Consider the following 18892-nt stretch of genomic DNA (forward strand, 5'->3'; position numbering starts at 1 on the left):
CAAGGAAGAAATTTTTTACAAGGGTGGTGACACACTGGAACAGGTTGCCCAGAGAGGCAGTAGATGCCCCATCCCTGGAAACATTGAAGGTCAGGTTGGACAAGGCTCTGAGCAACCTGATCTAGTTGAAGATGTCCCTGCTCATTGCAGGTGGGGTGGCCTAGATGACCTTTAAAGGTCCCTTCCAACCCAAACCATTCTATGATTCTATAATTCAAATGAAATAAAGAGCTGTTGTTGATATCATTTACATAAATTTAAATTAAAATAATTTTACAATGTCAGCCAAACAGGACTTGTGCAGAAACACTTAAGAGAGCACTAAGAGGTCTTACATCTTTGTGTCAGGGTACAAGGGATTTTGTACAGATGACTCTCCACAGAGGAAAAGAAGATTTGGTGAGAAGCCTGAAAGGTGGAGCATAAAGATTAAGAAACTAAGCGTTTAGGGAGGGGGTTCATTTTCAGCCAGATCAGCAGGCCATTCTGGCTACTGCACAGCAACATCATTATTAAATTTGTCACTGGAAAGATGGCAGAGATGCATGGAGGGACACGTGGAAGAGCAGGACCATCTCCACTTGATTTGCACTATCATTTACACAGTCTTTTCAAAGAACAACTCAGTGATAGACTCGCACAGGGTTACGTTTCAGGTAGAGGTTTCCCCTTTCCACTTTAGCAGTTGTCTCATTTTCAGGCAGACAAGGTGACACTTGCCAGACATTCATTAGGAAACTTGTCTCTTGTTATCTTTGTGTACAAAATATATTTCTTCAATGACTGTTAGGGAGAAGCACTCACCCCTGGATCACTGGCATCACTAGCTTAGTCCAGGAGAGCTAGCAGCAGCCGATGGGAGAAGCGGGCTCAGGCTGGGCATTTCTGTTAGACCACTACAGGAGGCAATGTCACCCTAGGACAGCAGGCATTTTTTGTAATTACTATGGCACTAGCTCAGTAGTTTAAATGTTAAATAGTTTATCACTAAAGATTCATCATTCCAAGCCTGTAGATGCCACGCCTCAGGGACACATGTAACAGAAAACAGGTTTTTTTCTACCTTCAAAAATAAACTATATTAGGAAAGAAAGTTACTTGTGTTGCAAAGTCAACTGTCAGAAGTTAGACATTTTTGTGCACATTAATACAGACTCTTTGCTTACGCAACTCTATACTATTTTTGTCATAACCTATGCATCATTTATGCAAAGAATACATACACAAGGCAGCATAATTAAGATTGCATGAGAGACTGTAAATCTGCCATCTTTTGGTTTTGAGCTTAAAACCTTTATAGCTTATTTTATATCCATTTCCTACATGCAGTTCCTAACTGTGCATTTCATGGTTTTATCCCGCAAAGACAGGGACTCTAACAGATACTGATTGAGCAGCTTCCTGACTTCAAAAATGAAGTATCAGCAATTTATGAAAGGGTTTATTTGATTGGGTTCCCTGCAACAGTAGGGACTGGGCTTGGTGACGAAGAAAGGTTACTCCCATTTCTGCATTCCTAACAGATATTAATTTAGCTTAAGATTAATGTCAATGCTAACACCTTTATTTATGGGTAACCACTTACTGGCCTTTTACTTTTCTGTTCCTTCTGCATCCATCGATGGAAACCAGCCACACGTTTCTGGTCTAGCTCATGGGTGAATTCTCTCTAGCAACATCATTTACATTTGGTAAATACAGTTTAATTTAGATTGAGTGCCTTGTTTGTAGTCTGTAATTTAGGGTGTGTTCCCAGATAGGCAATGCCAGGGAGGGATGCTGCTGTTGCTCCCTATATGGCAAAGGTGCAGGAGCCTGGCTGCACGTGCTGTGTGCAGGTACATGGGGCTTTCCCAGCAGCCTGTTCTCTGCCTCAATTTGCTCATCAGGCCTGAACCAATTTGCTCATCAGGCCTGAACCATCCCTTTGCTGCACAGATCTGTGCAGCAGATTACTTGCAAGATATTCTTGGGTGGTAATGCAGAACCTGTTACCACAGTAACTGTTCAGAAGTTTAAAACCACCTTTGGAAGAGGTTAAAAGTCTGCAGCAACCACATGTAAAAGAGTCCTTGAACATGTAATCCATGGGAACTAACAGCCTTTGTTGGTGGTTTTGCATGGAGGCCAGCTCTTCGGTGGATATAAGGCCTGAATTACTTTCTTGTTTTTAAATAGTGGGTCTTCTCTAGACTTCAAAATGTTGACAGAGAGGAGCAGCAGGGAACGCACTGTCCATGGTGTGAGGATTACACAACTCTCTGTCATATATGTTGACTTCCATATCTAGCAATTTTTATTAACATTACTTTACCTTCATAGCTAAAACCAGTATACCTAGTGGTAGTGGTTAAACTTTTGGCTGCTAACCAGCATCCAAATGCTGGTCCAAATCCAAATGGTCATGGCCATGGTCAAATGCCAATCCAAATGGTCATGGAGTCAGTAAATGTCTCCTTTTTTGCTTTTTATTTCCCATTTCTGTCACTTCAAATCAGCTCAAAACACAGCTGCAAATATCTCTGCTCTGACCACGTTATGATCTTCTCTCTTTCCATAGACCCCATTTTGTGGACTGGGCTCCCTGCCCCAATCTTTCACCAAGCCTTGCCTAGAAGTGTCCTGCTCCTTCCTCCAGCCCCACTGGGGGATGTGGGGCTGCCCCTCCTCGAGGCTGCAGGGCACTCCCACTTGGCTGCCGACACATGTGCACTCACACAAACCTGGGACTCTGCAAAAACCGTGCACACAGCCTCTGCTCTTTGTTGTCTTCCATTGCCTCTGTGCACACAGGAACGCTGTTGGCACCTCTTACTTATTAGCCGTCTTGCAGGCTGCCTCCAAAGATCTGGGACGTCCCAATAGCAGCTGCACCTCTCCCACACAAATGCTCTTGGAAATTTAGCAAGGATGGATCCAGGTTATTCTACTGCTTTCTTCATCCAGCACTGTGGAAAGGAGAGTACAGGTGTTGTATCTGCTAAATTGCAGCATCCGCTTTCCGTTTAATCCTCAGAGCATCCCCTCTAATCCACAGCACTTCTTTAAAGCCTAGGGAGTGGGACAGCCCTTCTTTGTATTTTGCAAGAATAGGAATGTTAAGTGCTTAATAAATAAGCTAAAAATAAGATAATAGGTTTATATTCTGCCTTGCATGCAGCAGAATCTCTGTTTAGTTCCTCCAGACTTTGCTTCAGTTGGCTTTGCCTGAACACTTTACTACAGACTTACCTTCTTCTCCTGCAAGAGGTGTATACAGGAAGAAGCACTTAAAGCAAGAAGAGGGGCAGGCTCTCCTTAAAACAATCCTTAAAAGATAAATTATCATTTATTGACATGACAATCTGTATGTCATCATCCAACAGCACTAACAATGTGGTTTCTGTAAACGTTTTTTAAAATGTCAAGTTTTCTTGTGTTCAGTAAGAATACTGACTTAATTTTTCATTTCTCAGTCAAACAACTTTGGCCCAAATCCTACAAACACACAAGTATTGAGTTCATTACTGCGAGCTCTGCCGCAGCCCCGTAAAGAGTATCTTTCACAGCCAGAGTGAAAAGGCTATTAAAATGGGTCAAGATTACCAACTGGTAAACAAAATGAAGCATTTTAAGTTTACTTTAGAATTTAAATAAAGAAGAAATTTCAAAGTAGCATTACTATTTTTCAAGCATTGGCGAAGCTGTACACGATTGCACAAATGGTGACACTGAGTTCATTCATGATCGGGACAAACGCCCCCACTGTGCCACCTGAGGACAGGGAGCAGGGCGTTGCAGGAGGCTGCGGGGTTTGGGGCGATCCCACTGACGGGGGGGTCGTTGCGGCTCCGTCGCTGCGCGCTCCTTCAGCCCCTGCGTGCGCAAAGTACGCGGTGCCGGGGGTGCCCTCCGGGGCCGAGGCTGCAGCACCGCCGCCCACCTCCCCCGGGAGATACCGGGGCGGGGCCCCCAGGGGAAAGGGGAAGCCTTTCCACCCACGGAGGGAGGGCGGGCGGCCGTGCCCGGCACTGCCCTGCCCCGGGGGCGGAGGGCCGCGGAAGTCTTTGCCTCCTCCCCCGGCCCCGGCGCACACGGGAGGAGCAGGCGGCAGCCGGAGGAGCGGCCCCACGGCCCCAGCCCTGCCCCAGCCGCCGCCGTCGCCCGGAGATGCCGCCCGCCGCCCCGCGGCCGCCGCTGCCGCTGCTGCTGCCGCTGCTGCCGCCGCTGCTGCTGCTGACGGCGGCGCGCCCCGCGGCCCCGCCGCACAGGTACCGCGCGTCCCTCCGCGCCCGCGCAGCGCTGCGCCGCGCCGCGCACGGCTGCGCGCCCCCCGCCCCCGCAGGAGCGGTGCCCACCGCGCGTCCGTGGGGTGCGCGGACACCTCCGCTGCCCCCGGGCAGCACCCGCGGGTGTTTATCGCCCGTTACTGCACCAAGGGAGGGCACGGACAGGGGCTTTTCCCACGGAAGCAGGCCACTGCGAGAGCAGCCCCATGTAACATGATATGTAGCATAATGTAGCGTTACGATACGATATAATACCCCAGTTTCTCAAGCTCAGCAGGGCGTGCGCTCGCCCTCGTGTCCTCAGCAGTCACGCTGTGGCTCTGCGCAGGGGATTTTCAGGGCTCCTCGCTGTCCCCGCCGCGCGGCCCCGGAGCAGGGAGCGGACGCCCGGGCTCTTCAGCCCTCAACGTCCTCACACCGGCAGGATCAGGACGTACGGTTCACCCCCAGGCTAGAGTAGCAGCACTTGTGCGCACGGTGGATTGTGGTGTAGAAAACTTCCAGAGCGACTTGATGAAAATACCAGAATTCAAAACATTTCGGGGTGGAATGGAAAGGAATTAAAAGTTATTTTTATTACTGTGCTATATTAACTACTATTATATATACTATAAAAAGTCATTACTAATGACTTTTTAATAATTATTTTTTCGTTGTAATAGCAATTTGCAATGATGTGTCACACCACCACACCTTCCATCCTATGAATTAAAAAAGGGGGGAAGGATAACAGTCTGTGTAAAGCCAGAATTAAGGTCCAAGTAGTTAATTTTCTCTACGCCCAAGTTTGTGCGTTAAATTGCACATTCTATGTCAATAGTGAAATTGTGTAAGTAATGAAACAGATGTTTAAAGTTAGCAATGTTTTTAAGTATTTAAGCTGTGTTTTTAAGTATAAGACAGTCTGTGCCTCTTTCTTTACTATTATACAAAGAATAAATGAAATCTATTTAAAAATTAAGCACTATTTTTCCTGTTATTCTCAGGCCTACATTTACATGTGGAGGAGTTGTATCTGGAGAGTCAGGGTTTATTGGGAGTGAAGGATTTCCTGGAGTCTACCCTCCAAACAGCAAATGTACTTGGAAAATCACAGTAAGAATTTTTAATATCACAAAATCAGTGCTGAAGACAATGATGAGCTATTTGTTGTTAATGCCAGTGTTTTATATGGGATAACATGTGCAATAACGAACTCAGTAACTCAGAGCAGCTCAGCTATCTGGAGCTTTTTAGGGTTGCTGTAATATGATAATAGTGGCTAAAATAGAACTGACCTTGCCTAATGTCAGAAGCAAATTTTCATTGACTTCCATAGATACACCTCTAATTGTTTTAAATTAACCCACTTGAAAGCAAACATCTACCCTTCCAGTCACTGCAGAAAGCAATAGTTAGTTAGATCAAATGGATTAAAAAGTAAAGCTTTGAGGTATAGATAATAAAAAGCAAAATTCGTTGGCAAGAAGACATAGAAAAAGTTTCAAACAAAAACAAAAAATGCAGGCAGGTTTGCTTGTAGTGTGCTAATAACAGTGTTCTGCCAGCCAGGATATCTGGAGTATGTCATACAGCAAGCTGACAAAGCAATAGGAAAGTGTTGTTACGTTTATAAATGACCATGCGAAAGCATGGGGTACGATTGATATTTTGATGCTGAAATGAGACTGTAGGGCAGAGACATCGTATTCATGGACAGCAAATGTCATTAAACGACTAGGATGAAACACTCCAGTGCCGGATGTGTCCTTATCCACAGACTCAGAGAAAGGGATTTGAATGAATGATTGCTTTTCCTCACATCTGCACAAATTAAGCCCTCCAAAATTGCCCACCAAATTTCCTCTCCATTTTTTAGGCACAGTTCACTAAGAACTCCTGCGACATTCAGGCCTAGAATATGAGCTTTACAGAAAAAAAGAAGTCTAAGAAAGCATAAAAAAATAAATCAGTCTGTGTGTTGACGGGATCGCTAAAGACAACTTCAGTTCAAAGACTGCAGTACAGGCTAGGTGTTGGCAGTAGAATAGGATGTCACAGGATAATTGTCTACTGCTACTATAGAGATGCTGACGCAAAGCAGGAGACATTGATCTGTTTACAGTGTTCCGTTAAAATGACTCTCGTATCAAACGAGTGATGTAATTTTAATCATTTTATCTGAAGGATACCGGTGAAGCTGCAACAGTTGCTTTCTGCACCTTTATGTTGCATTATTATTATTAGGGCCAAGTTAGAGGTTACCTTTCATCTGTGACTGACTTGATCCAGAAGAATATGATGTGAAATACAGTGTATGCTCATAAATAAACTTGCTTCCTGCTGTTGAGGGGCTGAGATTACAGCAATTAGCATGGCCCACCTTACAATCTGAAGAGCAGATGCAAACTGCATTTGGAATCCTACACACAGGCCTTAAATAAAAGGGAAAAAACTCCAAAGTTATCTTACCAATGTAACTCAGTATTAGATCTTCAAAAGTTGAAAATTTAATGTGGAGGGAAATAATAATTTTGATTATAACAGCATAAAGCTTTTAGCATTAAAAAATTCAGATTACAAATGGAGGCAGCACTGAGAAGAAGCATTTACTGAAGGATCCCATGGATCTGCCCTTCATTATATATTGGGGATAGAGAGAGAAGAGAACAACTGATTGTATTTAAAAAGTCCATCCAGAGTGGTTTCACTGCAGACTTAATGTGGCAGTTGCCAACAAGATGCGAGCATCCAGGTTAGCCTGGACATTGTGAGAAGCATTACCCCAAAGCTGTAGCAGAGATGTGTCTGCACTTGGGCTTTATTGACCATGGGAGGAACTCGATGGCTTCTGGCATTTCATGATCATCCGGAATCCCACTTTTATGATGTGCTGCCATTTAATCTTGCTCTTTGACTGCTGCATACGTATTCTCTGTAGCTCGCCCAAAGCCAGAGAAGGGCTGCACAACTGTAGTACTCCAGGCTTTCTTGTGCCCCCACCTCATTTAACCCCTATTAGACAATATTGTTCACTAAGCCAAGCTGATTTTTTTTCTCCCATCAACTGTGTAGAATGCCCTGTCTTTTGGATGCACAGGAAGGACGTAGGGAAGGCAAGGACTACAAAACTTGCAAGATTAAGCCTGCACCCTCTTTAAAAAGAGGATGATTTACCAAACTGAGGGAAAGTGGTACACTCAAGGGTCTGGTTAGCCTGAATTTAAACAGCAAAATCCTTTCACCAGATACTGCTGAGGCTCAGGATAGCTTGCAGTAGCACCCAAATAAGAAAGCCAGTTACACTGCCATGAAGAAATATGCTGTAGTTACTGTTAGGCTTCCTCATTTAGCATCTGATCTTAGAAGGTGATTAAGACTTTTTGCCTGTCCGTTTTAGCCAAGGGCTGTGAACGCCTTCCTGAAAACACTCTGCCTAATGCAGGATCTGACAAGTCTGGAAGAGACATTGATTCACTTTGCATCTGGGTCACAAGAAGCATGAAGCTGTTGTTTTCTCAACTACAGGATCTCATCATCTACAGAAGAAATCCACAGAGAGGGAGAGTGACAGCTAATTAATTCTTTAGAAGAAAATAGGTTTAGAAAATGTTATGGGTAACATAGATAAAGCAATGTAGCATTCAGATATCAGCTGAAATCTTTCCAACTGGTTTGCTAAAGCTAGAAGAGTCTCTCTAACTCAATTATGGTTCTGTTATTTCAAGAGACTGGGACTTTTTCAGCTGGCTAAAGAAAACAGCTTCTCTATTCTAAGAGCTCTAAGAAGTGTTCAGCACATGCTTGTGGTTATATTACAACGTTGGCAGACTACCCAGCAGCTTTTAGCTGGCATTGCTAAGAATTCATTTGTACAGCTATTTCCTTTCCTATAGTAATGTATATAGCTTTATCTAAAATATGTCATATACATTTACTTTTAATACTCTGTAATCCTTCTTGGCCATCACCTCACATAAATGTGTCACATAGTCCAAGAATCTGGACTGCTGTCCTGTATTTTTCTGGCAGACTGTGTAGTTCCTGTAAAACCCTAACAACTTTATGTGCAACAATAATACTGAAGACTGTCAGAGTTATGTAAGGTTATATTTTTAGAGGTTCAGGAGCTGTGTTCCAGCAGGTTTGCTGACAATAAGCAAGGTTTGAAAAATTTACTTATCAGGGAATTGGGAATCTGCCCTGGGGGCGTGAAGTATTTTAAATCATTTTCTCTATGTTTTAAGCATTCATTTTCCCATATCATTGTGAAACTGCCCTTCCAGTAGAGAACAGATCTTTACGCATGGTTGTATTGCCAGAAAAGAAATAGCTGAACAGAATCTAGTACCTTTGTCAGGGAGAGCAAGCTAATACGAATTTTTAAAAAAACTGTTCCTTTGTGGCTGGAGAGGATGGAGCTAGGGAACAAGTGACTAGGCAGGAATTGTAGTTCTTCCCAGGATGTAACTCCAAATAACTTTCACATTCATTCTCAGTAGAGAGAAATAACATGTTTGGCTTGCAGGTAGCTGATGTATTTTTCAAGCCTACCTAGGGCTGCTATGGCAAAACATACAATCAGCATTTTGGTATTAAACGTATACCAAAATACATTAAACCCATATACAATATAGGTTTAAAAATTAGGCAACATATTTTCTCAGAAAGTTGGCATTTAAAGGTTTTTGCCCACCAAAAGATTATTTTCAAAGCAAATAATCTAAATCAAGTCATTTTGAAAAGTATGATAATTTGGGAAGCCTCCCCAGAAACTGAGAGGCACAATGATGAAGAGGGCTTTGTGTTCAGTCAGAATAACAACAGAAAAACAGCTTAACTACTTTAAATGTAAGTGAACTTTGATTAATATTCTATGAAATACCTGCAATGAATGATAACCAAAAAAAATCTAGGGACCTTATTTTGTGGTGGGTTGTATATATAAAATAATCATGCCCTTTTGAAGAGGTTAATAATCTACATGGATGATTTTAGGGAATTATGCTCTAGAAAAACTCCTTCTAAAAATTCAGGGAATGCTATTTTCCTTTAGCCTTCAATAGGAGTAAGGCATCCTTCACATGAGTTTAGAGTCATAATTTCTGATCCTAAAGAAGTTCATAGAGTTGAAATAAGGAGGGAAGCAGAGGGCAAGTATGGGTCAGTCTCTCTTGGTGTGACAAGGAGAGGCAGAAGCTAAAGTCCGTCCTTTGTTGAAAGATACCAGCTGGATGGATAAAACAGAAAAATAAGGCACACCCTGCAGGGAAAGCATCACATACTCTTCCTTTGACTCTTCCCTCTTTTTTTTTTTTTTACTTCTTAAGAGCTGCAATTCCTTCCAATTCTTCCTCTGAGGTATCCCATCATCTTACTGCATCAGGCCCGGACGTGGCTCAAAGTAAACAATACTGAGTCATGCTGGCCTTTGCTTTCTCCCCTGTGTTTCTCATGGAGCAATATTTTAAATGCCCTAGGATAAACATTGGCAGATTTTAGCTCATTAGTTTTCAACATTTAAAAAAGGGAAATGGTAGAAATGAAAGAAAAGTATTGTTTTGCAAAGACGCCTGTATTTAGGGTGGGATTCCTTGGGAGTAGCTGCAAACTGGAGTGGCTGCTGCCAGAGTGTAGCACCACTATCCTCTGCACTCTTGACTGTCATCTGGTCAGACCACAAACTTTTAATTGATTTAACATGCTGGAACAAATTTGTTATTTTTGTGAATAATGACAAATATTATTTTAATAAGCAATGACATTATTTTATAAAGTAATGGCAGTAAGTAGTGACTGTGATTAAGGGCCCCAGTTCACAGATTTCTGTAAATGACTTATCTCCCCAAATTCAGCTAAATGTGAGCAAGGATTATTCTGACAACTGAAATCTGGAGTAGGCTCCTTGTTAAACATTCATGACCATGTGGCTGAGTTTTTCCTACACATTTTCTTACAAACTGTCATGAAACAAAACTTAGAAACTCAGTACATCTATGGGGAACGGTCTTGACTAAGATCAAGTAGACTGAACTAATAGAAGCTAGAGAGATTAAAGACTATAATGAAATATAATTAGATAATGTAATGTAGTATAGTGTAACATAGTCAGTGGTGGAGAGAGGAGAAGGAAGCATATCACACTGCACAGAATTACTTGTACCATGAAACAGAAAACCCAAGACTTGAGAGAATGGTTGGCTGGCAGTTTGGAGTTTGGCTGCTTTGCCAGCGTCCTCTCCCTCTTGAGTGCGGGTCAGTCCCACGTCCTGGTTCCCCGTGCCCCACTTGGGGCAGCAAGAGAGAGCGGAATACCAGGGGGTAGGACTGAATGCCTTGAGGCTGGTATGAGCAGAGCAGCGCTGGTTCAATGTGCTGGTGGAACAAAGCTGTCAGCGAGCACGCATCAGCATTACTGAGGGATAACCACTTGGCTAAATCTGAATGCATTTCTACAAGGACAGCAAAAAGACCTTTTCTTACCCCAGAACCAGCCACCTCTCACATTTGAACTTCCTTCTGCAAACATTGGGAGGGAGTAGGTGTCTTCAAAGAAGCAATTCAAGCTGAGAAAGTAGGGAAAAATCTCATAAGCACTGACAAAACTACTTAATCTAATATGATAGAGCAACTTCTGCTCAATGTTCAGAAACAATGGAAGGAAAAGGGGAAAATTCTTAAAGATGGGTAAGTTGTAACAAAGCTGCAAGACACTGTAGCAGAAAATGTTGGACAATCTTAACTGTAGGCATAACAGCTCAGTCTGTTTTAAAACGTGATAACCTCAGGTCACCTCATTTGGATCCTGTTGTACCAGTTGTACAAACTTAGGAATAATGAGTGTTCCACCCCAAAAAAGCATATGTTGTTTTACATACATACTTCTGGAAAAAAGGCTGCTTTAATTTAACTGCCTAAATCTGACTTTATCTGACTAACTTTACGCCAGCATTTTTGAACCGATTTGTCTGGTCGCATAGAGTTTGTAGTATAAGCATAAATAACACTCAGGTCTTCTGACAGGAATACCAAATTCCTTTTAGCTCTTTTTTTGTTAAAATGACCATGTCTTAATGTTTCTTAGTGATTCAGACCAGAATACAAGTGAATGCAATAATAAGAATTTAGTTATGACAGCACTGATTCAAGGAGTCATGTTTAACAGAATATCTTACAATATGACCATGTGTCTGTATTGGCCTTATGCTGACAAAAATATACGTGGGTTATTTTCTGATACCATCTATAGGGCTTGTTCACTTCAGCAGCATGAGTTTTAAACCTAACATCTGGCTTTAAAGTTTTCTAAAACAGAGTCATTGTGCTTTGGAATTTCTGGGTAAGATTAGATGAGTTTTGTGGTTTTGATGTAGTAGTAGTAGTAGTAGTAGTAGTAGTAGTAGTAGTAGTAGTGGTAGTAGTGGTAGTAGTGGTAGTAGTGGTAGTAGTAGTAGTGATGTACGTCAGCACGGGGAACTGAATGCATTTTTGAGAGAACTTTGAACTTAAAGGAAAATACTCTGACACCAGCAACAGGAACTGCAGTGGGGCTGGTCAGCCAGTGTGTACGTGGGTCCTGGGCAGTTGAGAACAGCTCATGCAAAAGTCTACCCTGCTGCAGGATCAGTATCAGCACTGGACATAAAAGAGCTGCATGAATGAGTAACCTTAACATATCTACAGCACAGTTTTCACTATATCTAGGGCTGCTGCCTGTATTAGTATCTTCTGTGGGTTAAGTGGTCACTTCCATCTATAGCACTTCCATCTATACCCGACAAGGCATTTTTAACTGTTGAAACTCACAACACTGTTTGACAATTCTGTATAGGAACAGTTTAGTTGTAGTTTATCTCAAACTGCTGTTTTTAAATGAGTCACTGTTAAGGAAGGAAAAAATGCATGAACTCTTAAATAAAGTGGCTTAAATATGGACTCACTGCAGATACATTAGGTGTGTGTTATATATTTAAAGCAGAAAATAATAGCAGTGTCTCAGTAAAATAGAACAGCTGCAATTATTTTAATAGGTAACCACTCTACCGGGCTATGAATTGAATGCAGATAATTACACTCTGCCTGTCTAGGGTCCCTCTATACTTTAAAATACTGTTTCCCTTCTTCCTGTCCTGTTACATAGCATTGAGTGCTTTGTTAGAATAGTTTTCACTTCTCAGTATGCTGCTTGTTCTCTTAAAGGCTTGCAACTCTATCCCAGGAAATGTTCTCCTCCTTGTAAACTATTATGCTTTCTTAATTTACATCCTTCTCAGTACTCTTGACTCTTTTGCAATGTCCATAGATGCAGACATGTAAGAAGATTTGCCCTGTCTTATGTTTCCTCAGATGTTTCAGAAAACAAAACTCTTTTCTGTATTGAGGACACCCACTAATGGTTCTTTTGAACTCTCTGTTTATAGTTTTACATATTCTTTCCAAATATAATTCTTTCACTGCAGCCTTAAGCTAAATGTACCCATTCCAATCATTAAATATTAGGGTTGTACAGCATTAGCCATAAAGTTTCCAATTTTATTTATAAGTATAAGTTGTGTGTCAGTAAATAAAAAAATCCTTCAAACTATAAAACTTTATTACACAAATCAGCAGGATAAGAGAGGCCATTTCATTTGCTCAAAATTGTAAATTGCTTGTTCCATATTTTTTTTAAACCATATTAATCTCATCTTCCTCACCGTACTTGGTGACAGGGAGCTGCATGGCTGATTGCCTACTTTCAGCAGAAAATAAGAGAAACATGCCAAGCTGAACTGGGTGGTGATGGTATATAAAATCAACTATATGAGCCTGGCTAGAGGATACTGTGGGTCAGGAAGAAGACAATGGCAACAGAGATGGCCAGAGCTTTGTTTTTATGATTGGTCCAATATGATTTTAAAAACCACTCTGCCTGGAGTATAGTTGACAAAAGGAGCTTACCTGGCAAGAAGTGAAGGATATGAAAATACTCATGCAAATAGTGGGATCAGATAGATACGTGGTGTCAGTCACACTTCAAGATACATCTCTCCCTCCCTCCCCCTCTCTCTCTGCAGGTCCCAGAAGGAAAAGTGGTGGTTCTTTCTTTTAGATATTTAGACCTGGAAAGTGACAACTTGTGCCGATATGATTTTGTGGATATATACAATGGCCATGCCAATGGACAACGCATCGGCAGGTTCTGTGGTACCGTGAAACCAGGTGCCCTCGTATCCAACAGCAATAAAATGTTGGTGCAGATGACTTCAGATGCTAATACTGCTGGAAGTGGATTCATTGCGAAGTTTTCTGCAGCAGAACCCCATGAAAGAGGTATTTAACAATTATGTATGTGCTGAAGACAAGTATAACTGTACAACTCTATGGAGAGCCACATTAATGCTTAAAAAGGTGTGATGCCAGAGATATTAGTCACTGTCTCTTCTACCACAGTCACTGTCTCTTCTAATACAGAAACCAGATGAACAAGTGGCTGCAAAGGAAAGGAGAGGGTGATTTTTCTCAGTGAGCTGTTAAGTGGTGGAGTGCTGTGCCAGGGGACATTGTGGATTGTCAATTTCTACACTGGTTCAAAAGCAATTAGAAAAACATATGAAAGAAAATTTTGTTAGGTATTATTAAACATAAAGGCATTGCCTTGTGCTTGGGAAGACCACAAACTGTGAGAGGCTGGGAGGTTACAGGGAGATGGTATCACCCTCCTGAGTGACTCTTTTTCAAGCCTTTTGCTATTAGCATGATAGCAGACTAGACAGGTTGTTGGGCAGATGCAGTGCAGGTGATGAGTAATTTATTAGTCCTTCCAGTTGTATCCCTGTATTGATAACTTCTTGAAAGATATATTAAATGACTGTGACGTGATAGAGATCATTTAATAAAGAGGGTTCATAATCATAATATAAATAAGGATTACATACCTGATGTAGCTTTGTAATTTGGGACTGGGAGGAGGAGATATGGAGGAAAAAAACCCTCTCCGTCGTGGGCTCTCCACAGGCTGCAGTTCCTTCTGGAATGGCGGTCAGCCCCGGCACAGCTCCCCCACGGGCTGCGGGGATGGCTGCTCCAGCACCCGCAGCTCCTCCTCCTCCAACCCTGGTGTTCGCAGGAATGTTTCTCACTCTTTTTTTTACCGCCCTCTTTGTCTACGTCTGGCATTTTCTGCCCTTTATTAAATACGTTTTCCCAGAGGTGCCACCAGTTGACCTGAGGGGCTCAGCCATGTTCTGTGGTGGCGCTGTGGCAGAGGCGGCCAGAACCGGCTGGGACCGGCTGTGTCTCCCTCACAGAGGCCCTTGCAGTAAAACAAGGGCATTACATGGGTTACCTGCACCCTTGTTGCACTCTGGTCAGCATGGCGCGCTGTACTTGCAGGGGATCAGTACTGCGGGGGACGACTGGAGAAGCCGTCGGGGTCCTTCCAAACGCCCAACTGGCCGGAGCGAGACTACCCTGCGGGAGTCACCTGCTCCTGGCACATCGTCGCCCCGAAGAACCAGGTAAGACGCTGCCATCGCCCTGCCGGCATGGCCCAGCTTCCATTGCCTGCAAGGACTAACACCTCATCAACAGCCTGCTCGCACAACACACTGCCTGCGTTGCACTGAAACAATAAAAATGCTATCTGGCTGAAATGTAAAGTTGGGTACGTGCAAGGAGTGCAGGCACACCTATGCTCCAGTGATATCCGCCTTTCTCTCATGTGTTACCTGGCTCACTCCAGTAACTCCTGTGCTTTCTCAACATTGTATGTCCTCTTCTCTGCATTGATACATTCCCCTAAATTAAACTTTTTAAAGCATCTGCAACTGATGAAGCATTTAAAACAGATTTTTCTTTTAAGGTGATTTTGTTAATTAACAAAACACCATATGAATTAGGGTGATCATCTCGGGACCAAACATGGTGATGACCAATGCTAGGTTTAAGTCTAACAACATTTGTGGCATTTTCAGTGTTGCTGCACTTTGTTATTGAGGTACCTAGGCAGAGCTGACTGAATTTATTAAAAGCAGAAATTATTTTATTCTGCTTACACTGCAGGGAATATATTCGGATGTGTCCTGCACAGGGACTTTCAATGTACGTTTCATAAAGTTTGTTTTATTTCATAGTTTGAAGGCTCCATCTCATAACGTGCATGCTTAATTAGTCAGATGCTGTCAGAGCATATGCTACCACTTCAGTAAGATCTGGAGAGATGTGGCAGCAGACCAGAAGAGCTCATTTGCCACTGTTTGCCACACATGACAAACACAAGCGTGTTCCCTACGCGGTAGGGCTAATCTCAATCCTAGCTTCACATTTTCTGTTGCTGAGCCATCTGCTCTGTACTTTGGCAGGAAGTCTACAAAGACTGAATGTTTTGGTTGCCAAGCATGTTTGGTAGGTTGCTTTTCTCCACCACATCCAGCTTTTTAAATTCCTCTACACGTAAAGACAACTTTCCTCTTAATCTTCTGCTCATGACCGTAATCCCCCAGATAAATATATTCTTCAGATCTTTCATATTTTCCCATTTACCAAGATATTTTCTCCCTTGAACTGAAGCAGTATGTCAGCTTAGTCTTTTCTGTACTCCTCTTTAATCCACATTCCTTGCTTGCTAGATACAGGTCATTTAACAATCCTATAGATAGGCAGTGATTTTTAAAACGTTATCTGTAAACTGAAGATTACTTTGGTTCTTTCCAAATATCTCTAGATAAGCGTAAAAACTTTTCCTAAGCTTGTAGAGAAGATTTAAGAACAGCTATATAAGCATAAAAATAAGGGTGTTACATCCTGTGCCTTTTGAAGATCCTGTTCCTTAAATCTACAAGTTTCCAAATACATATTTTTCGTGTACTGCAATAGTGGTTGTTTGCATGCAAATGAGGCAGAATTTTGACAGTGACAAAAGCCATTTTTGAGGAAGTAGTGAATAAGCATCTCTCTTCAAGTGCACATGAAAAGTTGTTCACTCTTCCATTTGCCAAGTTTAGGTGCCGTTGTCTCTCCTTCCCTTTCACAAGCATGTGAGCAATAAAACAAGGCACTCTTTTGCTTCTAATATAAACCAATAGTTACTTCATTTATTACAGAAGATGGAGGAGCTTCTCATGATGGTGAAGAGCTTCTATTCTATCATGAAATACTTCTTTATTAGTGCAAAGTGCACTTATGAACAATAGTAAAGTAGATATTATGGCCTGCTCTTTTGTTTGCTATGGAAATATTTAGCATTTCTGCTCCCAGTTGCATTACTTCTTTCTATACCATCTTTTTTGATCACAAGCGTATTATTCAGATGGGTACTTCCATTTAAAGTGCATTTTTTCATCATGACAACAAGGTTTTTGAAACAAGCCTCTTACTCATCTCTGAAACCAAGTCCCCCTAGGTTACTCATACTTTATGGGAAACAAAATGATGCCTTACACATCTGAATAGTGCAAAAGCATATCCAGGCAAAACTAAGATATCAGATGATAACAGGCTATCATTACTATGAATGTAGAACAAGATCATTTTTACTATGTCAGTAAATCAAATAAAGTGTATGCAACGTACAAGTTACTCCTTTTTCTTTGTACAGTCTTAAAAGATTTAATATTATCTTTGTTTGAGACAGACCTTTAAAAAGAAATCCTGCGTATCTACAATTAACACAATTCATTGTCATTCAAGCCTCATTTGTGCTATTTATGGGAAGGCGATTTAAATACTGTTGTGCTTCATCTAAAGAAGCAACCTAAATGCATATATTACCTCTGTTTCAATTGTGCAGTTATGTTGTGTTTTCCTTCCTTGCTACACACAACTGACAGAATCATACTGCAGGACTTCGTTTCAGAGTAGTAAATTCCATTTCTGTTTTCTTATCCATTGTTTTTCTTCCTTAAGTAGAGAAGTCCATAAATAAAAGTAATATTGAAGATAATAGCATCACTACTGGAAAGACCAGAGTTATACGAGTTCTCACTTATGACTTGTAAAGCCCCAACATTTATGGAAATCGTGTATGGAAACACAATTCCTTTAACTACTTACTTTCTCTTGGTTTTAGTCTTACTATTTACTAATTTTCTTTCTATCAATATGTTTGTTTCTGACCTTTTTATTTCCGCATCAAGTAAATACAGCATTGGCAACTACAGTGATTCAAACCCTGCTCTTAATGAAGTCAGTGACATGACTCTTACCAACTTTGCCCTTCCTTTTCTTTAGCTATCTTGAATGATACAATGACACTAAAAGCCCCTTTTCTGTGGTTTAGATTTGTTACAGTTATTTTAAAAGCAACATAACACCTAACACCTACTATCCTGTTTTCATTCACTCATAAAAATAACTTTATCAGAAGTTACTTGCATATATTTGAGAACAAAATGTTTTAAGGACTATTAGAGTCATATGTTGAACTACTTGTTGGAGAGAAGTCACATGGATTAAAATACTTTACTCCACAATTAAGTGGATTAAGCACTTCTTTATGGAAAGAAAAATCTATTAGTACTTCATATGAAAAGGTCACTTACTATAAGAAGCACTAATAAATTCTGCATATCAAACACCTTAATGAGTTATTTACACTTTCCTTGCAGCTAATAGAGTTAAAGTTTGAGAAGTTTGATGTGGAGAGAGACAACTACTGCAGATACGACTATGTCGCAGTGTTTAATGGTGGGGAAATCAATGATGCTAAAAGAATTGGGAAGTACTGCGGAGACAGTCCACCAGCGTAAGTAACTTTATTGAATTATGAACTTCACTACCACTATGTATCATTTTTCTAACAGTTCTATGCAAGGCTTCTGAAAGATTTTTATTCTTTTAAAAATTAAATATGACATTTTCTACCTCCAGTTGAACTTCCAGGAGTTGCTTAGTATCTTTGTCTCTCTCTAGGTTTTCCCTTTTCTCTCTCCCTCCATGGCTAGTCCTGGCTCCAACCTGTGTTCTGTCCTGTCCCTCAAGCCTCATTAGAGCTCTGTCTAATAACGCCAATACTAATGCTATTGATATTGGTGTAATACAAATATTAATGGTAGCTGAACACTAACATCACTTAATATGTATGTTTTGATTATAGATACTGAAGTACAAGGATCCAGCTGAACTCTCTAGCCCCTTGGCTCATTACCCACTTTATCTGACTCATTTTCCCCTCAGCCCCTTCCCTTCTGCGGGTTCGCTGGCTGCTCCTTGCATTGCTGCTTACCATCTCTTCCATCTGTGCCAAGGCATGTTCTCTCATGGCACAGACTGTTTTCCTGAGCATGCTGGGTAGCAGAGCAGGCTTTCACCAGCTTTGCTATCAAATTGCTGCCCCCAAACACCCTCAACACCCCCCTAGTCCACAACTCATCTATCCCCCAAAAAACAACCCATCCCCCCAAGCCTCCCACCCCCAAAAACCACCCCCAACCCAGCCAATGGCACTGTAACTACATAATCAGGTCTAGCAATAGTGGATCATAATTATTCCCCAAAAAAGTGTAAAGTTTTTTGGATGAGGCTAGTAATTTTTAGCTCTTCTTTCCCATTGTTCATCTTCCATCAAGCTTCTGAAAACTGAGTAGCTTTAGAAGATGAAGAGGATGCATTTTGTTTCAAGAAATACAAGCTATTAAAAAAAACCCCAAACATGGAGGTGTGTGACT

The 18892-nt window shown here is 41.5% G+C and overlaps 1 protein-coding gene across 2 annotated transcripts in view; it reads left to right on the top strand.

Moving 5' to 3' along the window:
- Nucleotides 1–3984: 3984 nt before the first annotated feature.
- Nucleotides 3985–18892, top strand: part of PCOLCE2 (procollagen C-endopeptidase enhancer 2) — a 29453-nt gene continuing 14545 nt past the window's right edge. Inside the window, exons 1-5 of one of the 2 annotated variants that reach the window (XM_075507231.1) lie at nucleotides 3985–4250; nucleotides 5255–5363; nucleotides 13304–13559; nucleotides 14622–14746; nucleotides 17834–17970. In XM_075507231.1, coding sequence (XP_075363346.1) covers nucleotides 4150–4250; nucleotides 5255–5363; nucleotides 13304–13559; nucleotides 14622–14746; nucleotides 17834–17970 — 728 coding nt within the window. In that variant the 5' untranslated portion in view covers nucleotides 3985–4149. The remainder of the gene's footprint in view (nucleotides 4251–5254; nucleotides 5364–13303; nucleotides 13560–14621; nucleotides 14747–17833; nucleotides 17971–18892) is intronic. The other variant, XM_075507230.1, reaches the window with a different exon arrangement.

This window comes from Mycteria americana, chromosome 7 (assembly GCF_035582795.1).
Source record: "Mycteria americana isolate JAX WOST 10 ecotype Jacksonville Zoo and Gardens chromosome 7, USCA_MyAme_1.0, whole genome shotgun sequence".
NCBI classification, from domain to species: domain Eukaryota; kingdom Metazoa; phylum Chordata; class Aves; order Ciconiiformes; family Ciconiidae; genus Mycteria; species Mycteria americana.